Genomic DNA, 24,475 nt, shown 5'->3' with positions numbered 1-24,475 from the left:
GCGACCGCTCCGCTCCCCTCTGACCCCAGGGGCGGGGCCTCAGCATAGCCCGCACTCGTCTCCCCGAGAGCCCGCCCCTTCCTTCCCGTGGCTGAGGCGTGATGATCCTACCCCCCCACCACCTCGGACCAATCAGCATGCCCACCTGCCCGGAGAGGCAGCGTCGCTGCCCAATGATGAGACCAAATGCGGGAGGGAGGAGGAGGAGGAGGCGGGAATAATACGGATCCTCTCGCAGGGGCCGAGGGCCGGCGGTGGGCGGGGCGGAGCGAGCACGGAGCGTGGATTGGCGGGCGGGAGGGAGGCTCGGCCTCTCCGGGAGAGGTCCGCGCCGTCGCGGCCAATGAGAGGCGGCGGGGCGGGGCCGCGGGCGCCGGGCGCTGAGGAGAGGTGTCGCAGCGGCCGCGGGCGCCGGTTCGGCGGGGCCGGGCCGGGTGCGGGTGCCGGCGGCGGGGGGTCCCTGGGCCCGCAGGCATGAGGGGCTGGCGGGGGGCAGGCTCACCTGCGGGCTGCCCGAGGGCTCCGCAGAAGCCGGAGGGGGCGGCGGGGCCGGTTTGCGCGGGCCGGGGGCGGCGGGGCCGGGGGGAGCCCGGGGAGGGGGCCGGGCCGGGGCCTCCACAGCGCGGTGACAGCCCCGTCTCGGTGTCCCTCTCTCCTAGGCCGCGGGAGGAGCCCGGTCCCGGCCGCTCTGCCTGCTGCCCAGCCGTGAGTGTCCGCCGCCAAGGCTCACGTCCCGGCCCTCGGTGCACCGCCGCGGGCGCGGGGCGGCTCGGCACGGGGCCCGCGCTCAGCAGCAGCGCGGTGGGCCTGTTGCTGTGGGAGATGCGGCCTCCGCCGTGACTTCCTCCTGCCCTCCCCACGGCCTGCAAGGAAGGAGACAGGGAGAGTAAGAGCTGCGTGGCACACCGGTTGTGGAGCGTCCCTGTAGCGTTGTCCAGGGCCTGCTTGATTTTTCTTTTCCTCCACCTTTTAAAGAAATCTGTGACTTTGTGACAGTGACATCACCCAGTAAAAACGCCTACGGGAACTTCATGTGTGCAGACTCAAACTGGCCTCTTTTTCTCCCTCTTTCCCCTCCCCACCCGAAATCGAGGCATTTTGGCATGCCAGGGGAATGAGCCATGTGTGACGGCGACACTTAGCATCATGCTGGCTCCAGATGCGTCACGCCTGCCTGCTTCTTGTTGTGCTGAGTGGTCAGGAGTTTGTCAAGAAGCACTTTCTTTTGCTTCCATGCTGTACTGCGAGCTGTGCACTGACTGGAATAGGCAGCCTAGACCTGACTTTCTGAATTTAGCTTTTGCATAAATACTGCCATTGAGCCTAGCATCCTGCGCTGCTTTTCGAAAGCAAAAAACTAGATCCTTTTTTGAACTGTGGTCGCTAGAGATGGGTGCACATACCTTTATATTCTTATGTCTAGAAGACACTCCTGATGGAAGACTTTCTGGGGAGAGTTTTTGACATAAGTGTTTTACAAGTGGAACTGAAAAAGGCAGCATTTAAAGTTCTTGGAGTAGGAGCCTCTGAAGGGACAGGATGGCTGTGAGCATGGATGATGATGTTCCCCTTATCCTCACCCTGGATGACAGTGGAAGCAGCGCCTCGGCCCCTCTTGATGACCTGGATCGGGAGGAGCTGCCTAACGAAAGTAAGATTGCTTTGTCGTGGTTTCCTGCCCTCTGTGATGGCCTCGCTTGTTTTTCTCTTTGCGGTGGCTGCTCTTTCTTGCGCTTGCCAGGACCTGAAACTCTCAGAGCTCTCATTCAGCGTCCCGACGGCTGCCTGAGAAAATCAGATCAGGAAGTTGCTTATGGTGTTGCTTGTTTACTCACAGCACCCGTGTTACACCGAGAGGGCGGAGGACGCTGGATGGATGGGTCCTAGTGATGCAGCTTCTAACACACATGTTTTGTGGTTTCCGTGTAATAACCTGTGACCTCGTTGTCCTTAAGCTCAGCTCTCCTTTCCTGCACATTGGCCCAGAGCATCTCCTTTTCTTGGCACTGGCCCACCGTGCCATACCACTGTCCTGAGCTGTCAGGTGTGGCAGCTGCAATTATGTCATGGTATTTTCCTAGCGCCATAAAGCATCTGTCCTTTGGAACTGTTGTTTTGTCTATTTCTAGTTTACATTATAATTTTTGCAATAAGGAAAGTGATACGTGTTGATAAATCCCTTTAACATCTTTATTGTATTCTTATCAAAGAACCTGGAGTACTTTTAGACAAGACATTCATACTCCTGTTAGCCCTGGGTATTTAGTGGGACAGAGCCAGCCTATGGGTGTTGGGAGGGGGAAAACAAAAGCCACCATCTCTTGGAAGCGTTGCTTTCTCCTCAGTATATCTTTGTTAAAGCCATCGCCCCGCACTAGGTGAGATGGGAACAGCAGATGTGTTTGAGCATGTTCAGTGAGCTTTTTATGTTATACCTCACTGAATGTATTTGGGCAGTTTTGTTCAATACGTCCCTTTGACTTCCAATTGACATTGCAGGTGTACGCACAGGTCTTGTGATCCTACGCAAGCCCTTGCTGCCACAAGCTTAACATTTGTAACAGATAAATCGTTTCCTGGTCTGGCATCCCTTTTTCCTACATTATAGCTCCATTCCATACTGCCTCTGTGACTTTGTGATTTGATTTCTCTCTTGCAATCAATGGGTTCCCTTAATTTTCTCTTTCTGAGACTTCCTGAGGCAGTAGCTAGTTTCTGACAATCAAGATTCCTCCTCCGTCCTCCTCCTCCTCCTCTCCCACCCCTGCAATACACAGCCCTGGCTGAATTGCCCAGTTGACTTTCCCGAAGCTCTGCTGCATCGTTGCTCCATCGCATCTGCTCTATTGCATCTGTTTGTCTTTTAAAGTTTAGCTCTCTATTTTTAAGTTAAATAGAAGAGAGAATGCTTCCTCTGTCCACTGGTATATTTATAGGCTTTCTTGTGACTAATTTTAATCACGCTTCTCTCATCTTTTTCTTCCACCCGCCTTCCATCCCTTTAAAGAAGTTGTGTGAGGTTTATCATTTGGTTAAAGCCAACACGACTGTGTTAAAGCACAGGCATGAGAATGAATGTATTAATAAATAAAAACATTCCACAATCTGCTTCCCTTGAAATACAGGGAAATTGTTTAGGGACCAATTTTGTGCTTCTTAAAAGATCGCTGTGTGGTTTTTGAGAATTCATTTCCTAGAATTCTTCGAATGAAGTGTCTCTCGGTATTGAAGAACCATTATTTTGCTATATGTTTTAATCACTGTTAAAGTTGAATTTGCTGAAAAAATATAAAGCTTATTCTGTGCAAGTGATACTGAATGATGCGGAGCCGTCTGAAGTCAGTGGGTACTGCGAGAGTGGGATGAAAGATTAGAAGAAGGCGGTTGGCGTAAACAACTTGAAAGGCACATTTATCTCTGAGAAGCGGGAAGCTTAAATTAGCGAGTGAGCAGACTAACACCATCGCTTGCAAAAGTAAGCTTGTTTAAAAACCAGAACATGTGGTCCAGCTTTCCTCTTTGCCTGCAAAGAAAATCTACTGTGAAATGCAGAAAAGTTGTGTCTCATGGAGGCTGTGAGGAATTCAAATTCCCCTCTGTTCTGCCTCCACTTCTCTGCTGAGGACTGAAATGACATTAACAGAACTGTATAATTTCACATTTTTATTCAGAGGTTTGTCTTTTTCAGGGAAAAAGAGTATGTGAGAAGTCTTCTCAGGAGAAGGAGAGCCTGCCAGGGTGATGATGAGGGCATGGGGACAGAGAAGGTCAGGAGGCTATTTCCTTCTGGTTTTGTCTTCCTGATGCCTAAACTCTATAATAGAACATTCAGCCAGAATTTGGAGGAATATCTCACTTGTTACTGTGCCTGACCATCGACTCCTAGGGATCTGGTGGCAGGTTAAACGCAAAGCTTTTATTTAAGTGTGTCCCCAGATACCAGCTGGGACTGTTTGCAGTGCAGGACCCATCATCCTCTTCCTAGGTGACGCCAAGGGTGGTGACAAAGTGAGTGTCACCGCCCTTATGTTAAATCACACGTCCAAGGTTGATGAATTAAGTTGCACTCTTGTTTTGTGTTGCTATGTCAATGAACCTCTCCAAATTTTAATCCGTATTCCAGCCTGTCACAACCGTCTCGCTAAGTGCTGTGTGTCTGTGTGATTTCAGTATATCAACTCTCATGTTTTTTAAGGAACTTCTTGTGCTTTTTTTAAAAACAAACTTGATCCGTGATGTAGCTTTGTTACAGTCAGGTCCTTGGATAAATGAATTTGTAGTTTTGGACTCTTGGTGTTGATTGTCTGGAAATGCAGACAAGTTACTGGGTTGAAATAAGTAGTAACAGGGTTTGTCTGAAAGCAAGCCTGTTGCAGATGTAGAAAGAAAGGACTAAAGTGCAAGAGCGTATTCCTTTCCGAACCTTGCAGAAGAGCCCTCTTCTGGGTAAGTGAATGTCTTGGGGTTAGAATAAAAGAAAGCTAAATGAGAAAACTGTGTGGAAAATTACATTCTTAAAGAAAATGTCCAGCTGCAAAAATTAATCTCCCTAATCATACAGCTCTTAAGCGCTTAATGGGAGAAAATACTTGCATGGGGAGGAATATTAAAACTCTGCCTTCCTTGGCTTGTGCTGGGATACACATTTTCCAGGGAGCTCCCGTTTACAGCCACAGCGAAAGCTCAGAATCCTGCAAAGTTGATAGGAATTCAGACCACATCCAGAAAAGTGTGGTGCCGATGGTTTTCTGACTACAACATGTAGGACTGGTGCTGGGTAATTTTTCTTTCAAGCTCCAACAGCTGAAGGAGAGAGAGAGAAGCGCTTTCGTCATTTGAATCCACGCTAATTAATATGATGCTGCCCTTCCCTAGTACATCTTATCTGAGAATCTCTGAGTGCCGTACACACTCTAATTAAGCTTCCCAGCACCTATCGGAGGTGAATGACTAATATTAACTGAATTTCTGTAGAAAGCAAAAATGGGGATGCAATCCTTGCATGACCTTTCCCAAAATCGTGTACTGAAAACGGCGAGAAGCAGCCGGGGTTTAGTGATTTCCAGTCCCTCACCCGAACTCCTGGGAAGCGTTGGAACAGGGTTCTCAAAATATCTCAAAGTGGGAGGTATGTTTTCCATATACAAAGGCAGCGTGGATAGCCTTGAAACTCTAGGACAGTGTCTCTCCTTGAGCTGATGGGAACTACAAGCAATAAATGAGTGCACATTGATTTATCCTGTATTAGATCAGATACAAGATTCTCCTTTGCCTCCTGCATGGAAATTGCTGTAGCCTCAAGTGGAGTTTCAGTGTGTTCAGAGCAGAAAGTACAGCTCAAAGTGTTGTACAGGGAACAATACGATATTGTATGTCTGTTTCTCCCACACAATGGATTATGGCAAGTGGAAGAAGTCATCTTTAAACTCTGGGTTTTTACAAGAAAGCAACTGCATCTGCTATTGAGGTAAAAATGAATTATTGTGTATGCGTGGGGAGGTGGGGGGAGCAACTGCAACAGCGAAGTGCGATGTTTTCTAGAAGGATTGTTGGAATATGGGAAATTATAACTTTGAATGTTGAGGTTTCAGCTGAGCCCTTGCAATCTTGGTTTCTGCTGCCTGAAGAGTAAATTGTCAGGAAAACTAGAGCCAGCTTGGCCTTTTGGGTAGAAAGAGAATTGTTGACGAATGTGCCCGCGCGCTGCTGTGAAGGAGAAGGTGGCCCAAAGCGTGTGAAGAAAATGACATTTCACTGTTGGGGAAGTTGGAGGGGCTGCCCAAGGTGTGCTTGGCGAGGAATGTGACTTTGGCCAAGGAAAGCGGTGCCTGCCTCTGAGACTGTTGGTTGTGCCTCTAAAACGGAGCGTGGTGTGTGCTGTGCTTCCCTGGCGCTGCTGGAAGGAGGGCTTCTTCCCTTGCCTGGCTTCTGCACGTCGGCCCGCTTCCTTGACGAAATGCATGAAGAGGCTTTCAGCAAAGCTGTTCTTTTTGTAACTGGCCAATGGAAACTCATGGGATGTTTCTGGACACAGAGCCTAATTACAGGATTAATGGATGTTGTATACAACAAACTCATCTTGTTTTTAAAAAAATTCATTTAGTAATCCACAGGTAGACATACGCTTTTGGGGGTGGCCCAGGACTGGGGGCAGTTAACGTTGTTTGTTTGAGACATATGAGCCGCCTGGATTTTGATGTGTCCAGTAATCTACGCAACCTGAAGCGATAGAACTCTCTTCTGTGTTGGGTCTGGTTCCAGAACATGTTTGTATCAGCAGCGAGAGAAAGTAAGTCTGTGCGCGTAGTCCACAGCTTCAGCTCCTCTGGTCAGTGAGTCCCTGCTCTTCAACCATCTCCGTTGCCTTCTTCCTACTGCTGCTTCCTTTAGTGCCGACCCTGGGTGAAAGAGATTTCCAGGTGTAAAACAAGTGTACGTTTTCTGCTGGGCTGAGGGAACGAACAGAGAGTAAATACCAGACCTTTGGGGAAATGATGTAACCACACAATCTCTTAGTAGCTGTGCTTCTTGAGGAACCGCTTTAATTGCTGTGAAAACATTCTAGCTTTGCTACCTTTGAGGGAAAATAGGCGTTTTAAATGTCAGCCATTTAGTAGATTTAATAAATCCTTCAGGATCTGTAGTTTTTGATCCTTGTGTGAAAGTAAGGATTTCGAAGATGGTTGTTTGGACTTGGGCACCAGTTATGAAATGCTGTAGCTAGTTGGTGTGAAGAAAGAGGGGACGAGGGAACAAGCAAATGCTTGCGATGGACCTGGCAGATCCTGAGATCTCTGACAGCCAGGCTCTTAAACAGCCTTTTGGATTATCTGGTGGCTTTCTTGGATGCTACGCAGGATATTTTCTCGCATCATGGCTCCTAGTTCTACCGATTTGCCTTTAATTAGTTCCAGTAGCAGTGCTTCCGCTGCCGCGTTTAGAGGTGAAGCATGGCCAGAGCACAGGACTAGGATCTCATTTTCGGAAGCAGTCTAGTTCTGCTGTTGAAGCTGCTCCTCCTTGTACCTGGGGTAAATCAGTTAACATCGCTGTGGTTAACACGGCTCATCTGTAAAGCGCAGATTACACCTTTCGTGGAAACGGACAGGTAGGCTTCACGACTTTGTTATGAAGAGGTGCTGTTTTGCATTGCTGTGCATGATTTGTTTTTCTTGGTATGTACCTGCTTGAAATGTATATAGAGGGGATTTTTTTTCTGAAGCACAAGTGGTAGTTCGGTGCTGGATTGTTGTTTATGCCTCTGAAAGTCTCATTTCTCCGACCGAACAGCCTTGCATTTTGCAACTTCTGCCAGTGCCTCTCTAATCCTTTCCTGGCCTAGATGACTTATAATGAATGTTTTAAGCAAGCAAAGCGAAGCAAAACTGCCTCCAAGATGAGTGAGGGGTGAAAATCTTGGAAAGGGAAATGCACACCCAAAACATAAGGAGATTATTGTTTTCTCCTTCAGTACAATTGGTTTCCCTGGGTGATGAGCTCTGTAAACCCAGAGGAAGGAGGTAAATGCTGCCTTTTAGAAGATGTTGGGCATCTTTCGATATGATGTTAGAAATAGTGGAAAATGTGTTTCTGCTCTTAAGTTCCAAATGCCTCATCCCCTGGAATCTCATCCGGAGAATTCAGGTTTTAAGGCAGGACCGACTGCCTTGGCTTGTGCTTAAATACTTGCCGTAATGAGAGGGTAGAGCGGGTACCTTTGATTCAAGAGAAACAGCACTGCGTTGTCCAGAACTCACAAAAGCATTTGTATCAAGACAATCTCAACGTGACTCTGTAAATGTGGTACCTATAGAAGAAAAACCATGAGCAGAGTAAAGTACCAGGAGGTATTGTGGGCTGCAGTTATCTTGTGTTTTTTTTTCCAGCCTGCCTTGTTTTCTTAGCCCTGCAGGAGATCGGTTTGCACAATGCACACATTGTGTGTTTCACAGTAGGATGCTTTGTCAAACAGAATCTCTGCACTGTTGACTCTTTCGCGCAGTAAAAAAAAAAAAAAAATCCTAGTGATTTCGTCTTGAATGCCCCGTGCTGTTCAAATCTGAGCGAGTAAAAGCTTATACAAGGTAAAGAAGACTTGGGTTAGTGTTCCATTATCCTGGAGTCAAATGGTTCTTTCTCCTTTGTCCTCTCCCGGAGCACTAGCGATGGATATCATCTTCCATGCATGCTCACTGTAAATTAGGGAGGATGCTGCAGAGGGGCTTGAGGAGTCTGGAAGCTTCTTCTCACTCCGTTCATGAAGATGGGAGTAATGACCTTGATGCTTTGAGGGAGGCAGCCCGTTCCCTTCGTGTGTCTCTTCTCTAGTACGCAGCTCGCATCTTTTTGGTGTGAGAGCAGAAGAATGGGCTAGGCTAAGTGTTTTCTCCCCAAGCTGATTGCCGTAGTCGGAAGATGCGGGGGTAAGGGCACGTGCTATGGCATCGGAGGGCTCCACTCTTCGAACAGGTGGTCCTGGAACTATAAAAAATGTTAAGGAGTTTGAAAGTGTTCAAGCTGCAATTGTAAATCGACAACTTTCCAGCTCTAACCGGTCACTCCTCAGCCACCGCAGCTGACTGGGGAACATTTGGCTCAGGAAGCGGAACAACAGTTGGAAACAAATAGCGATTAGTTTTTTCATGGCTTCCCAGGGAACGCATCAGTTTGTTCGTTTTTCCCCTCATTTTTGTGATTCCTGTGGATTTTTAAGGCACTGTAGATGCAGGATGTTCAGTTTAGCCAAGCTTGCTTACTGGCAGATTAAAATGAGCAAAGGCTGAGCACGCTGAGTTCACTCATCATAACCAATATGATGCTTCTCAGAACTTCCTTTGCCCTTGGTATCTTCACCGAGGAATCCTGCCTGCTGCCGTCAGCCCCCCTGCGTTGAAATCCCATTTTACCCATTTGAATGCTGTAAGAAGTGCTGTATAAACTAAACAGGAGCATCTGTGAAGTGGTTAGAGTTGTTGTTGATTGCCTTTTCCTTATTGCCTTCAGGGGATTTAAGCTTGAATTTGCTGGAAGTAGAATTTATGAGCCAGAACGCTCCATTTCTGATCCTTAAGCTGGGAAAAGTGCGGTGAATTTGATAGGTCTTTCTCTTGCCTCCAATGTCTCTGGCTTTTGATCTGGACCTTACAGGGCTCTCCCCGTGTCTTTAGCATAATTGCTTTTCACATGTTGAGAAGATGCCCGATTTTTACATGACTGCTTTCTTTATGGAGCGCTGTAGGAGCAGCTTTCGGGTTTCATCCATCTGCTTCTAGCGAGCAGTTCAGCAGGAAGCTCGTGCACCTGTACTGCTGGTCCTTTCGCCTGCGAGAGAGAGGCAGGAAAGGTGTGTCCGTGTCGATCCGCCGCAGCACCGTGGGGTTGATGGAGGATGACGAGGGGACTGCTGTGACTTGAGTCACGGCGTGGGGGTTTGAAGCTTGTATCCAGCGCTGCTTTTATAATCATGATCCGGTGGTGTCTGTTGGGAACAAAAGGCCTTTCTTTTCCTGCTTGCATGGGGGAATAAAATTTAGGATGTATCTCTCTGCACAGCTGTGTTAAACCCTCTGGTTCTGTGGGGCTGGACACCTTAGCTACTCCTACGTTTCCTATGTGACTGCCTACATGCGCGTATACGTATATGTTGTCATCTGGGAATGTCTGATCATCTGTATTTTATTCTAACTATAACTGTTTTTCTGAGAACACTTTCACTATCCTCAACGGATTTGGGAAGGTTTTTTGTACAAAAGTAATGTAGCCTGCTAAAGGATTTCACTAGAATGCACAAATACGCTCCTGCTCTTTGTTAACTAAATGAAGAAGTGCCTGTAGAATTAAGACTAAGTGATCAATCCCGCAAGTGGGAGCACTGAAAACTCCCCAGGGTCAAATTGTACTGGTGAGTCGGCTATGTCATTTACAGTATAATCAGACGTGGGAGGAGGAAGGAAGGGATGCCATCCTCTACAGCTAGTGCTTTTGCGGCCGCTGGCTGTAGGCGTGGGGCTCCAAAGGAAGAGTGTAAAGGCAGAAGTTTTGGCTAGTACTATATTTCCACAGTCTGTCCCCTTTTTTCTGTGGCACGGTCACCCTGGCTGGAGGGGATCCGTGCCTGTTGAGAGGCACGAGAGCTGTAGTGTAATCCATCTTGTAAATGCAATGTTCCTACAACACAAAACAGCGATGTCCAGCTGGTTATTTAGTTAGGTAGCAGTGAGTCACTGCAGAAATAGGAAGACGCTGCTGTTTGTTGCCCAGTTGCTTGTTTTTCATGATGCGGAGGGGAACATTGTTTCTCCAGGGTGCTGAGCAGGCCAGAAGTACTGGTAATGTGATTGAAGAGAGAACACTTGCTGAGACTGGTTTGCTCTGCGGCTCTGCCTTGCTACCTGCGAGTGGTATTAAATGTTCTGCTTTTTCTGAACTGCTGGCAGGTGCGAACAAGTGACCGCTTTGGTCCTGCCTGTGTTAAGTAAATGCTCGCAAGCAACTTACTAAGGAGAATTTTGGCATCGGGGTCAGGGGGGAAATGACCAAGGCAAAGCCCCTTCCTTTCAAGTATAAGGCTGGTGGCAGGACCTTATCTCTAGTGGTTGCAAAGGGGAAGACTTAAAAACATTGAAAATGATTCATATACTTTGAGAGAGCACAAATGCATACAAAAAGAAAATGCTAATGGCAGCTTTAAAGCTGTTGGAGAGGCAGCAAAAAGTCACAGTACAGACATGCCTGTGCTGGCTAACATGAAAGCAGCTGCACCGCTATACAGCAAATGAAGAAACAGAAACTGGGAGCGGAGGAAAATCACAGGGAGAAATGTGGTCAGCAGAGTTAAAGGTGCTCTAAAGGACTTGAGAAATAAAAAGACATGTTAAGTGATACCAGCCTGTTAGGAATTCAAGGTTGAACACTGGTCAATAATGCTGCGGGGAAGCTCAAGAAATACTGTATGTATTCTGTATTTGTTGAAAAGCCAGATGACCTGGTCATCGTATGATCTGTTCTTCCATTCCCGCAGTAAATAAGGTAGAGATTAAATAGCTGATTCTAAAGGTAGGCATTTAAAAATCAGCAGATGACTTTTTATTCTTCCTTAAGGCTGTAGCTGAGGCAATCTGAATATTGCTGTGATAGTGACTTTCTTCCAGCCCCAAAAGGTATTCTGCACCAGGTGGGAGACTGCAGGCCAGCCAGCCAAACAAGGCTTCCAGGCAAAATAATAGGAAACCAGCAATAGCTCTTCTAAAATCTGGATTTAAAGGACAGTTTTTCATGTCAGTCAGTGTGGGTTTATGAAAAAGAGAGTCATGTGAACCTGAAGTCGTGCATTGACTTATTTCGTGAGGTTACAAGATAAACTGGCACTGTTTTGAGAAGATACTTGTTTTGGCACCTGTGTAGCATTTTGATTGAGGAAGTGAATAGTAGGAATCAACACTGTGTAGCTAATGGCTCTGCGAGCTGGCTGATGGACGGGTCTCAAAATCCACCTGGTTATTGGGACTGGTTAGTGAATAGGTACATTAGCAGAGACTGTCACAGGGGTTAGATTTTGTCCCTGTGCCAACTGCAACATTTCTTTCTGATCTGAAAGAAAAAAAAAAAAAAAGCAGCAATTTCTGATCAAGTTAGGAGATGCCACAGGTTGAGGGCATAGTAAGAGTGAGGAGGGGAGCTTAGTGATTAGAACTACTTAGTAAGGTGGATGCAGGCAAGGCGTGTGCGTATTGCTGGGACCAGCTTAGGGTTGTGCATCTGCAAGGGTGGAGCGGGCTGCCTTGGCGAGCAGAGGGGCTGAGCTGAGCCTGATTTCATGAGCAACTGAGCTGAAAGTGAGCTTGTGGGACACTTGTCCAGTGAGATGGTGAGTGTATTCCTTGGTCCTTCCAATAAGAATAATGATTAGGGTAGGTAGGTAGGTGATGTTGCCATCCGTGCTGGCTCTACAGTAATCAGTGTGTTGATGCTTGGCGTGTTTCTAGTGCCCTTGCTCCAGCTCATCCAAGATCCAAGAAGTAGCTGGGTAACAGTGGAATTGTGTCTGTTGGTTGAAGCTGGGGAAATTCAGACAAGGAATAAGGCACGTATTTGACAGTGTGGTTAATGTTTGGAACCACTTCATAGGAGTTGGAGAGGATTCTGCAGTGCTGGAAGACTTCTGAAGTCAAAATTGTCCATTTTCTGAAGATACGGTTCTGTATGAGGACTGTAGGACTTGAAGTAAGGACCAGTTGAGGGAAAGCCCTCTGGCAGCTGGTTTGCAGATGTCAAACTAATGGTTTAACTCCTTCTTTCCTCTCCAGCCATTACATGTGACTTCTTCAATTCCTGCCAGGAGCAGTTTCTACCAAATGTGCAGAAGTCTTTTTTTTTTCTTAATGGAGAGCAGTTACACAGCACTAGAGGCTGGGGTTTTCCCCATTCCTTTACATGCATCTTCCTCTGAAGTTGGCAGCTTCTCTTTCCTGGCTGAGACACAATGAGGCAGAGGAGATGGGGCAGCGTTGTATTGCAAAAGAACCGGTGCGGTGGAGTCTTGTTCTAAGACCACAAAATGCAATTACCTACTTCTTACTACTGTACCACAATAAATAACTTTCATTGGCCTCAGCCTGTCGTGGTAAGATATTAGAGTTTTGCCATGATATTGTTATTAATAACTTAATTTATCTCATTTTCTTGCTATCCCTCTCTCTTTAGGGCAGAAATGTCAGTATGGCACATACCTTATTACTGCCTACTCCGTTCTAGTCCTGCTCCAGCGCTGGGTGGCCGTACAGGAGGTTTGTTGCCCAAACTAATACTGGTTTCTCACATAAGGGAAGCGCTTCCTCTCTGCTTCCCGCTGCTAACTTTGCGGCTTCCCCGGAGAGCTTCTGGCGGCTGGAACTGGCAGTCGGACCTGGCAGCACACTGCTTTCGTTAAAAAGGCCAGATTGCAGCTTAATCAAACGTCTTTCCAAACTGCATCAGGAAAATCCAAGGGCTCTGCTTTGGAGAATTGAAATGAGGAACGTGCTCTTAAAATGCTGACATTGTGCTGTTACCGATGCTAAAGCAGATCTTTAACATGTTAAAACCGTAAGGCATTGGTTTCCCTTTTTGGAACAAAAAGAGGAAATTCCTTCATGTAACAGGATGTGTTAAAGAAATGCTGTATCTGAGGGATTCTGATATTGTGTCTTTCCCTTTCTGTTAGTTCCTCAAAAATTATGAATTATAAATGTGCGTGTGTGTGTGTATTTCATGTCTGGCCTCTCTCATGAGCCATACCCTTAGGCAGAGCTTGTCTTTTTTTGTTGTTGTGGGGTTCAGCAAAAACTTTATTATTTCCAATTGTTTTTTCCATTCAAAATCAGTTGTTTCATAGAGCCCCTCAACAGCTCAGATATTTCATTCCAGTTACAGAATAATTTTATCTCTGTGTCTGTAAAGCCTTTGTTGCTGTGATATGATCGGACTGACAAGATTATAGAGCATATTGGTTGCTAAAAGGATGGGTAATGTAAGGTTGTAGGTGATCCTTCTGTTGTGGCTTTGACTTCTCCTTTTTGTGGTATGGAGGTTCATTTGTTAAGATCAGAAATAAAGGATATGAAACCGGCAGCAATTTGGTTTAACACACAAGCGAGATTCTTAATTATATTTTCCTATCACAACCTTTCCTTTTATGTGAGTTTTACTGATTAAAAATGCTTTGGTTTTGAGTTTGCAGCTCTGTTAAGAAGCAGGTACTCCTGTGTTATACGGTCTCAGATTGTGCGAGTGCCTGGTTCCAGCTCTCCTTGTGGTATTTCATGGACTTTCTCATGCAGGAGGATTTAGTCACGCATCTGTCAGAAAGCAGCTTTGTGGAAGACGGCTTAGGCATGTGGTGGTTTGCATGAGCTGCTGGAAGGCGATGCAGCTGAGGAACAAGAGCCAGTGGGGTAGGTAACATTATTCTTAGGATGCAGCTCTGTGAATCAAGGAGCGATCCTCCTCCATTTCACTATTGACTGCTGCAGCGGCTTTTGAGCTGTGTGGTCTGGCGTACTAGTGAGCTATGGGAGGCTTTTAGGGGTCAGGGCGAAGTGGCCTCTCTGAGGGTGACAAAGCATCCATCAGTTCATCTTCAGCCCCTGAAGCCTCTCGCTACCCTAATTGTGGATCCCAAACATCTGGAAGGGGAGGGATCTGTCCCTCTGCCTCTTGCTGCTACATATTGAGGAGTGAAAATTGTCCAGCGATCAAACATTTTCTGGTCAAAACTTCCCACATAACATTGCAAGAGAAAAAAAAATCAAGTCACAGAGTGACTCAGGGTTGAGACCAAAGGAGAGCAGGTACCCTGAAGAGATGAGGCAGTAAACTCCGCAGATGAGGATCTCCAACCAGCTGATCTTGGCTAGTGTAGATAGGTAAAATTATCCTCATCCTTGTTTTCTTAGAAGCCTTTAACTCTTTTTTCTTCTTCTTCCTTACAGATGCCTCTTTTTGTCCCCAGCAGGGTGGCGCAGGAAGCATATGTCCAAGTGAATCACCCTAGGGTGATTCACTCTGCCCCCGTCTCAAACAGGTAGCGAACTGCAGAGCAAAGGGTTAACTAAATACTGGCTCTGACCCACTCAGAGCAAGAGCTAGCTGGAGCCACAGCTTCTGCCGAGACAAAACAATTTCCTACCATGCTTTAGCTCTTCTGTCATTGTGTTTAGCTTGTGCATCAGGATTTTTACATGTGTGCACTGCAGATGTTAGCAAGGATACAGTGGTCCTCTAATTAAACAATGCAGGGCTTAAGATGTCTTCGATATAAGAAGATAGGCAGCACAATTGATAAGAGGCAATAACATATAAAAAGTAGCTTACCATGCTGAGGGACATCTGCTCATCCTTCGTGTGGATTCAGCTCCCTGTAGTGTGGTGGATGATAGCGTGAAGTGAGCTCGTGTTGATGCCATAGGAACTAACTGGATTCTCGAATAAAGGCGAGGATGGTAGACTTCAGTTGCCTCATACCGCTAACAGGAAGTGGCAACATCCATATTTTTTTAAAAACTTTTCTGTGTTAAATAGGAAGCTGAAGTGACTTTATTTGTTGAGCTTCACAGCAAGCGAGTGCTGTGAGAATATAGTAAGACAAAGAGCCCTGAGGCCTTTGCATATGTTTCTGCTGTGCCGTCGTCTCTAAGGAAGAGCATGACTCAGTTACGCTGACTTGAAATATTCAGAAGTACGTTATTTCTCTTGCAACAGAAGGACTTGGCACTGCACTCTGTTGGAGATGCCCTGTTTTTCCTAGGCAACAAACCGATAGTAAATTGTTTAGACTTCCTCACGGCTGTTAAATTCCTTCCCATAACATCTCCTGAAAACAGGACGGGTGCTAGGATATTTTGGGCTGCGAAGATCAGTCCCGTGATGCTCCTGTTGGCACAGCGCTGACCTGGCAGTCAGGCACTAAAGGCAGTGATTTCACTCTCTGTCTCTCTCACCTCTGAGATGTGTGGCCAAGTGCCAAACCAGCTGTGCTTTCCAGGCGGCTTCCAGCTTTTTTTCTCCCGGGTAGGTGAGTCTGGCCTTGAAGAGACAAATGCACGCATGTTCATGCCTCAGCACTTGAAAAGAAAAGGAGCAGTTTCTTATCAACCGCATTGGAGCGGGGAGAGAAGATAAATCCTCTGGAGGTGAAGCTACATGGCATGTAAGCACTTGGAAGGGAAAATGCCATCGTTGGTGCTGGTACAACTCCAACATACTTGACACTTCAGGATCCTGCCGTTTCCTGGCCAGAGCTGCTTCTGGGCTTTGCCTGGATTGTGTTGTAGTACTGCTAAAATTTTGGCTTTGGGACTGAAGGTGCCTGTACAGCTTGTGTTGGGGAAGGGTAGCCATCTACTTAGTTTCCTTTTTTGTCTTCATGGAGTTGCATCTTCTGTGGTGGGCATTCCATGCAGTTCCGCGGATTAGGGCTTTCCAGGAGAGAGAAATGTTTCTGTTTGTTTTTGACAAGCAAATGCCATCCTCCTTCTGCAGCCTTGTTCATCCTCACTGCAGCCTTGGGGAGCAGAGTCACTGAGGGAGCCGGCAGCCGTAGCCAGCACGGGGATCCTGCACTGGGACAGCTCTTGTGTGTGAGGTCAGGAGGTCCAGGAGAACCCCATGGGCAGCTCTGATGCTCCTGGGATCTGCCTTCTTCCATGGGCACACGTTCAGTGTTGCTGCATGCCTGGTTATGTTTCTTTTAAACTGAAAGCACGAGCTCTGTGATAGCTGAGTTTGGGTAGTTAGACACAAATGCAGTCAAGATGGATGGTGTAAGAAACTGAGGTGGTGTGGCGGTGAGGAATGCAGCAAAGCCTGAAAAGAAATGGCTCTGGCTAAGTGGTGCAGCAGTCATTGCGGTAAGGGACTGCAACTGAGTGAATCGCAGACTGCTTTGTGCCCTCTTCCCTGCTTGCAAAGGGATCGGAGCCTGCCGGGGAGACCCTGTGTGGGAAGGTCAGGTTGCACGTCTGTGCGGACTCTCGCAGCAGACTTGTAAAGCGTTTGCTCAACTCCAGGAAGTCACATTTGCCTCGGACAGCTCGCACTCCTGGAACTGTGTCCAGCTCCAATAGAAAAAGACACTGCTCCCCTGAAAAAACGTAGCTGGCAAGTGTTTTCCCTAACAGGGTTCATGTCTCTTTCCAAACAAGAAATAATGACTATAAGGGTGGGGTAAATGCAAGACAGCAGTTCTTACAAACAAGGTTGCAAGAAGGAAAGAAAGGACAAAGTTGGTACGAGATTATATTTAATTAAGAAGGAATCTGATGGTTAACTGACAATTTGGCCTTCTCTTTCCCCGTCCTCCTCCTCTGTGGCCCAGTGGCTGGTGCACTGCGGAGTGCTTTATCAGCTGGCACGTCTCCGGTTGTCCGAGACGGTTACTGGAGCTGCCCGGAGCGTGTGCCCTGGACAGCTTGACCTTTCCCGACTGCGGGAGGTAACGCCTTGCTTACTTTTCTCTCTTGCTGCTCTATTTGGTGCATCCACTTGCAGGAACCTTGTAAGGCAATGTGAATGAAGATGTGTCCTGTCTCCGAAGTCATGTGTCCTTGGCATTTCTTTTTTCGCCTATCAAGAGAAATATTACTTGCACGTGCAATTCATTAGACGAGTAACTCGCATACTGCTGTCTTACATTGGCTATGCAGGTGATATGTAAACAGTATGAATGACATTTAACTATAAGAATATTTTTGCTGAATTATGTCACTTGCCCTGCCTTCCACACAGTTTGCAGAGTTCTGTCGTCACAGGCATACTAGCTAAAATAGCATTATCTAGACAGGATGGCAACTAGCAGCTCCATCAAGACCTTCCTCAATCTTTTAGGAGAAAGCCCTGGTAAGTCTGGTAAAGGCACATGGCTTTGGAGTCAGTCGAGGAGCTAATTAGAGGCATCTCAGTCTGTTCCAGTGTAACGCCATAAAAAGTGTGTGCTATCTAGAAAGCAGAACATCTGGCAAACAGGCTAATGAGAGCCAGACTGGGAGAGCTCTGAGGCAAATGTAAGAGCTACCCTGTAGAGTTTGTTTATAACTCTTTGAATTGGTAGGAGGTTACTAGCTTTTTTGATTTTTAAAATTATTATTATTTGTTAAAACAAATGCAGACACCAAGGATCAAACAATGAAAGTCCGAACTGACTTCAGTTTGACATACACTCGCCTGGCTGGGAAGGGTGATTTCTCCCTGGTTCCTGTGAATGGTTTCTGTCCCTTAGTCCCCTCTCGGCCCTGCCCTCGAGATCCCCCGCGGCCGCGTGAGCTCCTCCGAATGAGAGGAGTTTGTTTGCTCTCTCAGCCAGTGGAGAGTTTTTCCTTCCCCTAAGTCGGGAATTTGTTTTGCAAAGGGAGAGGTTTGGGCTCAGGAAAGTTTATGCTCCTTCTCTTTCTTTCTTTTTTGTTTTCTGTTTTTTATTGTAATGATGACATATGGAAACTATTTACACAGGAGCATGCTCTGCTGCACTGAATGGAAATGTTGGAGTCCCGGCAGTATCATTCCGGATGCCTTGTGTAAGCAGCCAGCTGGTTTTGCTTTTTCTTTTTTTCTCTTTTCTTTTTTTCCCCCTCCCTCTCTCCCTTTTCAGGGAACGTCTGGGATAAGTTACGCAAGTGTGGAAGGAAGCTTTGCCATCTGTGAACAGCTCAGTTCGTTTACTTGCCATGCCCCTTGTACTGCGAACTTCACAAATATCTGTTTTCTTTTTTTGCTGGGGGGGTGGGGGAAGACTCCTTGCTGTGAGTAGTCAGCACTTTGACTCCTTTCCCATTAGTTGTTCATGCTGGTGAGCAAATTCTGCTCTGTGCCAAAATAAGAGAGCACGGCACGTGAAGCCTTGCTTTACCACCATGCTCATGCTTAAAAGCTCTTTGTCCCGCAGCTAAGCCTTCCCACAACTTGCACTTAGAAACATCCTGCCACTAAGACAGCGATAGGGAAACGATTTAACCGAAGCCACCTTCCTCAGAGGGGAGGGGAGAAAACGTTTCGTTCTGCAGAGAGCAGAGGAAAATCTTTTGTGCGTAGCTTTCCCTTGAGGAAGCTGCGAAACTGAGGATCGGCTTTCGGAGGGGAGGGAGGGAGGAACTTCAGATCTGACTTGTCTCCCTCTCCCCGACTCCGAACACAAGTGTGCCCGCTTCCCGACGCGGCGGCTGCCATGCGGTGGAGAGAGCCGCCTGCCATCTACTTCGAGGATTACGGGAGTCCTGTGGAGAGATCCTCCTATCTCATTGAGCTCAATACTAATGGTAAATGCCGTCGGGGATGTTCTGCAGCACGAGCTGAGCGGAGCGGAGGTTGCATTAGTCTGTGTCATTGTTATCATGGGAGCAGCTGAGGAAATTAGCTAGCTGGAGGGCTGCCAAACAAACAGTCAGAGGGTTGCTTTTCAAATTTATTATTATTTTTATTATTATTTATTACCCAGATGATGCTGTTGCCTCAGGGATGCTAGATCAACCTTCTGGTACCTGATGGGGAAGGAGCTGATCCACAAAATGCAGCTCCCCACCGGAACACTTCACCAGTACATTTTCTGTTGTCTGTGCCTAGAAAGATGATGTCTGGTTTAGGAGGAAAACGTCTTCGTTTCTGGAGTTATTTTTTGTTTCTGATTTGCATCTTTGGGGGCTGTTTTGTATTTGCAACCTTGATCTCACTGGGACATCTCTTCTGCTTCAGCTGCGAGTCCTCCGTGTGGAATGCAGAGAGGGGTCCTGGGTTTTTACTGTGGTATATCTCTTTGCAGTGTTGATCCTTTTCACAGAGAGGTTGGTCTTTGCGAAAGAACTACTTCGGGGTTAAAGGTGGTTTTGGCATCTTTTGGTAGCGTGCAGTGCTTTGGTGTTTTCTTCAATGCTACAAACCTTTGCTGATTTGACCACAGTATGTTTTGATGTTCTTAAATTTTGTTTATACTGTAATGCTCCAATAACATGGTAATATTGTAAGCAACCTGCTTAATATGTCATAGAATCATAGAATGCTTTGGATTGGAGGGGACCTTTACAGGTCATCTCTTCCAACCCCCTGCAAGAGCAGGGACATCTTTACCTAGATCAGGTTGCTCAGAGCCCCATCCAACCTGACCTTGAATGTTTCCAGGGATGGGGCCTCCATTACCTCTCTGGGCAACCTGCTCCAGTGCCTCACCACCCTCATGGTAAAAAATTTCTTTCTTAAATCCAGTCTAAATTTCTTTCTTAAACTTATGTCCCTCTTCCCCGAAAGAGCTAGTGCAGCCAAGGTGTTGATTCCGTGCTTTTTCAATATCCCCTGAACTGTGTGAGATGAATCACACTCAGATTTTCTCTGAACCCTTGCTGTGTTTTGAAGGTGAGTAATGGAAAGGCCCGAAACCCTGGCTCCTGCTAGCACCTTCACAGTTGTTGCTGGTTTGAGCAAGGCATCCTGCAGCCTCGCCCCAGCCGCCAGGTAAGGAAGGAGCTGCGGGTGACGTGCTGTAGAGCTGTCCCAGTAACACCATGGACGGCACGTATGGCTCTCGGCATCTTCAGACAGCCGGTTACGTGGGGTAAGAAGAGGCTGCACTCTCTGCTCCCATGTACCGGTCGCTCGTGCGCCTCAGCACAGTTTGGGGGTATTTGACAGCTCCGTGCCTGTCTGTGGTGATGCTTGAGGGCTTTGAGGCTGGGGGCTGGAGGCTACTTTGTGCTCTGCCTCTGCTGTGACCCAGCTTAGTGCCCCACGGAGGGGAGGGCAGGCAGGACAGGGCTGCAGTGTCTCTCGTCTGGCAGCAAGCAATCTGTTGGGATGGGAATAAGGATTGGAAAATACTTGTCTTCTGGGTGGTAAAGATCTGCAGCAGGGAGTCCGGGTTCTAATGAAGATGTGCTCCTTCTGCGACTCTGTTAAGCATTAAATGCAAAAAGGTTTTTGCTATCGGGCTGCAAGTTTAAGGGAGTCTGTCTCTTTGAAACACATATACAGTAAAAGCTTCGTAAATAATAACATTTAAGAAATTTTTAGAGCTCACAATGTAAAGCTTCTGATTTTTGCAAATTGCTGCCATCTTTTACTTAAAAGGCAAACAAACCCAGAAGTCTGCCATCCAGTTCTGTGGATAAATAAATTTTCTATGATTCAGTTTTTTCAAGAACCGTGCTCATTCAAGGTGTAAAAGGAGTGTGGGAGAGGAATCAGCCTCATTCAAACGTTCGACCAGCTTTTGAGTGGTATTTTAAGGGTATGGGGGAAGCAAGGAAGAGAAATAGGCTTAAATGCTGCAGGATTCTCGGCAATCTGAGTATGCGATCTGGAAAGTCTTCACAAATCCCCAATAAATATTATCTTCATTTGATTTGAGGGTGGAAAAGGCAGCTGTGGCTCTGCATTGGTGAAGGGGTTTCTGCCTCTGTCAGGAGCACGCAGTGCCGTTTCTCTCGATGGGTGCAGTTTTTGGCGTGGACTCACTCCCCACTCCTGAGGGTGTTCTAGAAAGCCTGGATCAGTAATTCAATGAGGATTATTTTGTCATAGCAAAGAGATGCAGCAAATCTTCAGCGTGCTGTCATGAGAGAGGAAAAGAGCCTCATTGTAATTTTTTCCCACTCTTGGATAACTTCTCATAAGACAGAGAGAACAAGCTACTGCATCACAGCTTCTGTGCTCGTAAAAAGGAGGAAATCAGCACTTTTGCACTGGCAAGATCAATTTTACATGTACCCTCTTTAAGAACATGAGGCACCGAAGGAGGGAAGACTCTGTTGAGGGCAAGAATGACCATGTGGTTTGGGTAATGATTGCAACTCTGGAGAACGGAGTGTGTGGACAGCTCCACCGCAGGTTTCGCGCCTGGCCCTAAGCAGGTCTCGCTTTTGTGGGGTCTGTGCTCAGTATTCGTTGTCAAAGGTGCAAAATAAAAATCCCAGTCCCAGAAGAAGAAATCAAGTGACGTTCCCTTTTTGAACAATAATTGCCTTCGTGCATGTTTTTCTTGTCTCTTTAATAGCACTGAGGCTGTGGAATGCAAAAAATGGCGAGTATTCTGGTGTTTATATACCTGCCCTGCGTAGCTCTCCCATGGAGGGGCACTATGTATGGGTAGCTGTGCTTGGGAGTTGCTTTTTGCAATAGAATTGTATTTTTAAAATGAAATTTTTAGTTATGAGATCTGGGACAAATGTTCATTGTTTTATAGTGCTTTACTGATGAGCCAGGCATGCTCTTAGAAGTTTCAGAATTAATTTATGGGATATAAATAGAAAATTAATCTTGCTGTTTGTTTTCATCAGAGGAGTATTGGTACTTACCTGCACCAAAAAGAGCGTTGCAAAGATGCATTGTTTAACAACTTTGTAGAGCTCTGAAAAATGAGGCTTCCTACTAAAAATACTGACTGCTGCTATTAGTGTACTACACAGCTTCTATACTCAGTCTGGTTTCCCTTGCCTGTGGTAGTCCTGTACTCCATTCTTCCGTGGCCTCTCCTGCCATTAAATGCAGAAAGGCAGCGTTCCTTTAGCAAGCCCACTTTTATTTTGTGGGTTGGACGACATCCTCGGAGACTTCTAGCTGTTAGCTGCCTGTTTATAGTTTGACTGCTGATAGCATGCTACGAACATGACAGCACAGATCTCCTGAGCCAGGAGACCTGCTTATTGTATTAAATAGGATGCTGTCTCTTTTGATGAGCTTTTGGGAGCGTTCCCGTGTTGAAGTGCTGAGTTTGAGTGTGTCTCTTAAAAGCTCCTACACGGGAAGAGTCAATTTGTCTGTGTACAAGCTGCCAGTTTCCTGGGTACTCTGCCACCTCTTGATGCTTGTCTCTGGTCCCAGTGCCTGGCTTGTTTGCATGCCTCCTGATCAATCTCGGCTAGCTTAATTGTAAATCAATTTTTCTCTTATTGTACTGATGCAGATGGAGGCAGCTATGACGTTATTAATGATGCATCCAGCCCTGCTGCGGGGGACTGCTGTGCACAGCAAAGCTCTGCCCGACACAACTGGGAAATGAACTACCAAGAGGCAGCAATCTACCTCCAGGTGAGCCCTGCTGTTTGATGTATTGTGTGAAAAATGTACTTCTGAAACTATGGTAGTTCTTGATTATAAGAAACAAAGAGCTTCGGTTTTGAGGCTAAAAAATTGGTGCTTTGCAAAGGAATCTGCTCAAAGAGTGGGGAGATGCTGGAAGTGCCTTCAGATGGGCTCTGGCAAGTCATTTGGGAGTAACTGAACAAGCTACCCATCCTCTCCCATCTCCCAGTGCCAAGGACTGTAGTAGTTGAGGGACTCAGCACATGTTCAGTTCTGCCACCTTACCATGGAGATTTCTGTAACTTGTCATAGGTCATCATTTTATCTCTTCAGTCGCTCCAGGCTGAATGGTCAGCGCTCTCCTGGAGACATCTCATGTTCTGGAACTGCAGGTCCTAATCCTGCCCTGGCCGCAGGTTTGGTGGGTGACCCTGGGGTGTTCGTTTAGCATCAGTCAGGCCCTGCAGATCATGTAAGACACAAAAGAAGGTAGAGGTCTTGATTTCTACAGGAAGAGAGCATGCTGAGATTAGGATCAGCCCAGGGGTGAAATTTATCCTATTTAAAAAGAAAAAACAAACAAACAAACCCCACCCATGCTCCAGTTACAGGAAACACCATCATTACTTCAACAAAGGTATAATATTTTTAAGATCGCCGTACAGTCGGGTGTGATGAATAGGTACCAAAACTGAGCTTCTCCCAGAGCTGGCCAGTCTGAAACTGTTGCTGGTTCCCTTACTGTCCTTCCTTCCTCCTTCTCTTCATTCCCTTTCAAAGGCTCTGCGTTGCAGCTTGAGATGCTTTGGACCCAGCTGGGTTTTTTGCTTAAGTCACCACAAGGTGATTGAAACCATTTGTTCCTCCCTGCTCCTTACCCCACAGGACTGAGAAGTATTGCTTCTCTGACATTTTAAAACCGGGTAGGCTTGGACCTTGGTAATACTTCAGCTTCGTCGTATGCTAGAGCAGCGCTGACAATATAATGGTAGCTCCAGCCCCTCCCGGGCTTTTGTTTAAACTCATGATTACTGGAGATGCTTTGCAAAGGGTCATTGAGTTGCTGCAGCGTCTGATGGTAATGTACGCAGCAGGCTTGGCCCTTCAGATGCAGATTATTCTTGCTGCTGCCTTGACCAATGGTCATAATGACAATGTCCTTGAAATGAAGTAGATGTAACTTGAAGAGCATGCAGATTGTTTATTTGAACCAGTAGCTGCAGGCAAGAGTGTCTTATCTGAATAAGAGGACTTTGCTGTCCAGCAACGTTTTGAATTGCTTGGCTACCACGAGGCAGAATTTAGACTATTTTTCATTCTGCTAGTGTGTTTTGTCAGGCGTGAATAAGAATGCCCTGCTGATCTAAGCTAGCGCTCTCTTTGAGTGGGGGGGCTTGTGTTTTATGGAGCTGGCTGCTGGGTTTTATCCTGCTCGCAATCTGGCTCACTGACCTGGCAGTATTTGTTCGTTTGTTCTTAAACAGAATGTGAGCTTGCCTGTGAGATGAGTAAATGAGAAACGTTTGAAACCATCTTCTGAATTCGTTTCGAGAATGCTTCACTTCATAAAGGAGATCCTGTTTCCTGACCTTGTTATCCATTTGCAATCACAGTTATTCTGCTTTGATAGTAATAGCTTATTGTCCTGACAGTAATTGCTTACTTGGAAAGATGTTAATTTAAAAACAAACAAAAACAAACAAACAAACAAACCTACTTGTGCAGCTGAGTGTCCCAGGTAGGGAAAAATGATCTCTTATGACAGTTTCCAAGAGGCAGCAAGTTTCCTGTGAGTGATTAAAGCTCCCTTGCTTAAACCATTGACTCAAGAAAGAGAAGAACCTGTTGGGTGGTTCTCCATGAAAAACCTCTAAATTCTCCCTGAACTAAGTTTTGTCCTAGAGGTAAAAATAGTAATGATGTAGCTGTTTAAAAATCA

The 24,475-nt window shown here is 46.5% G+C and overlaps 1 protein-coding gene across 5 annotated transcripts in view; it reads left to right on the top strand.

The window, feature by feature from the left end:
* Positions 1–360: 360 nt before the first annotated feature.
* The window catches only part of TPCN1 (two pore segment channel 1), a 50,018-nt gene continuing 25,903 nt past the window's right edge, over positions 361–24,475 (top strand). The window contains exons 1-4 of one of the 5 annotated variants that reach the window (XM_075516701.1): positions 1,530–1,651; positions 17,983–18,047; positions 18,666–18,785; positions 22,418–22,542. In XM_075516701.1, coding sequence (XP_075372816.1) covers positions 17,987–18,047; positions 18,666–18,785; positions 22,418–22,542 — 306 coding nt within the window. In that variant the 5' untranslated portion in view covers positions 1,530–1,651; positions 17,983–17,986. Of the gene's footprint in view, positions 435–659; positions 1,652–17,196; positions 17,374–17,982; positions 18,048–18,665; positions 18,786–22,417; positions 22,543–24,475 lie in introns of those variants that run through there. The other 4 variants (XM_075516702.1, XM_075516705.1, XM_075516704.1 and 1 more) reach the window with 4 other exon arrangements.

Source organism: Mycteria americana, chromosome 13 (assembly GCF_035582795.1).
Source record: "Mycteria americana isolate JAX WOST 10 ecotype Jacksonville Zoo and Gardens chromosome 13, USCA_MyAme_1.0, whole genome shotgun sequence".
In the NCBI taxonomy this organism is placed as follows: domain Eukaryota; kingdom Metazoa; phylum Chordata; class Aves; order Ciconiiformes; family Ciconiidae; genus Mycteria; species Mycteria americana.
The sequence above is the reverse complement of the archived record's forward strand: the minus strand, read 5'-3'. Positions and strand labels throughout refer to the sequence as shown.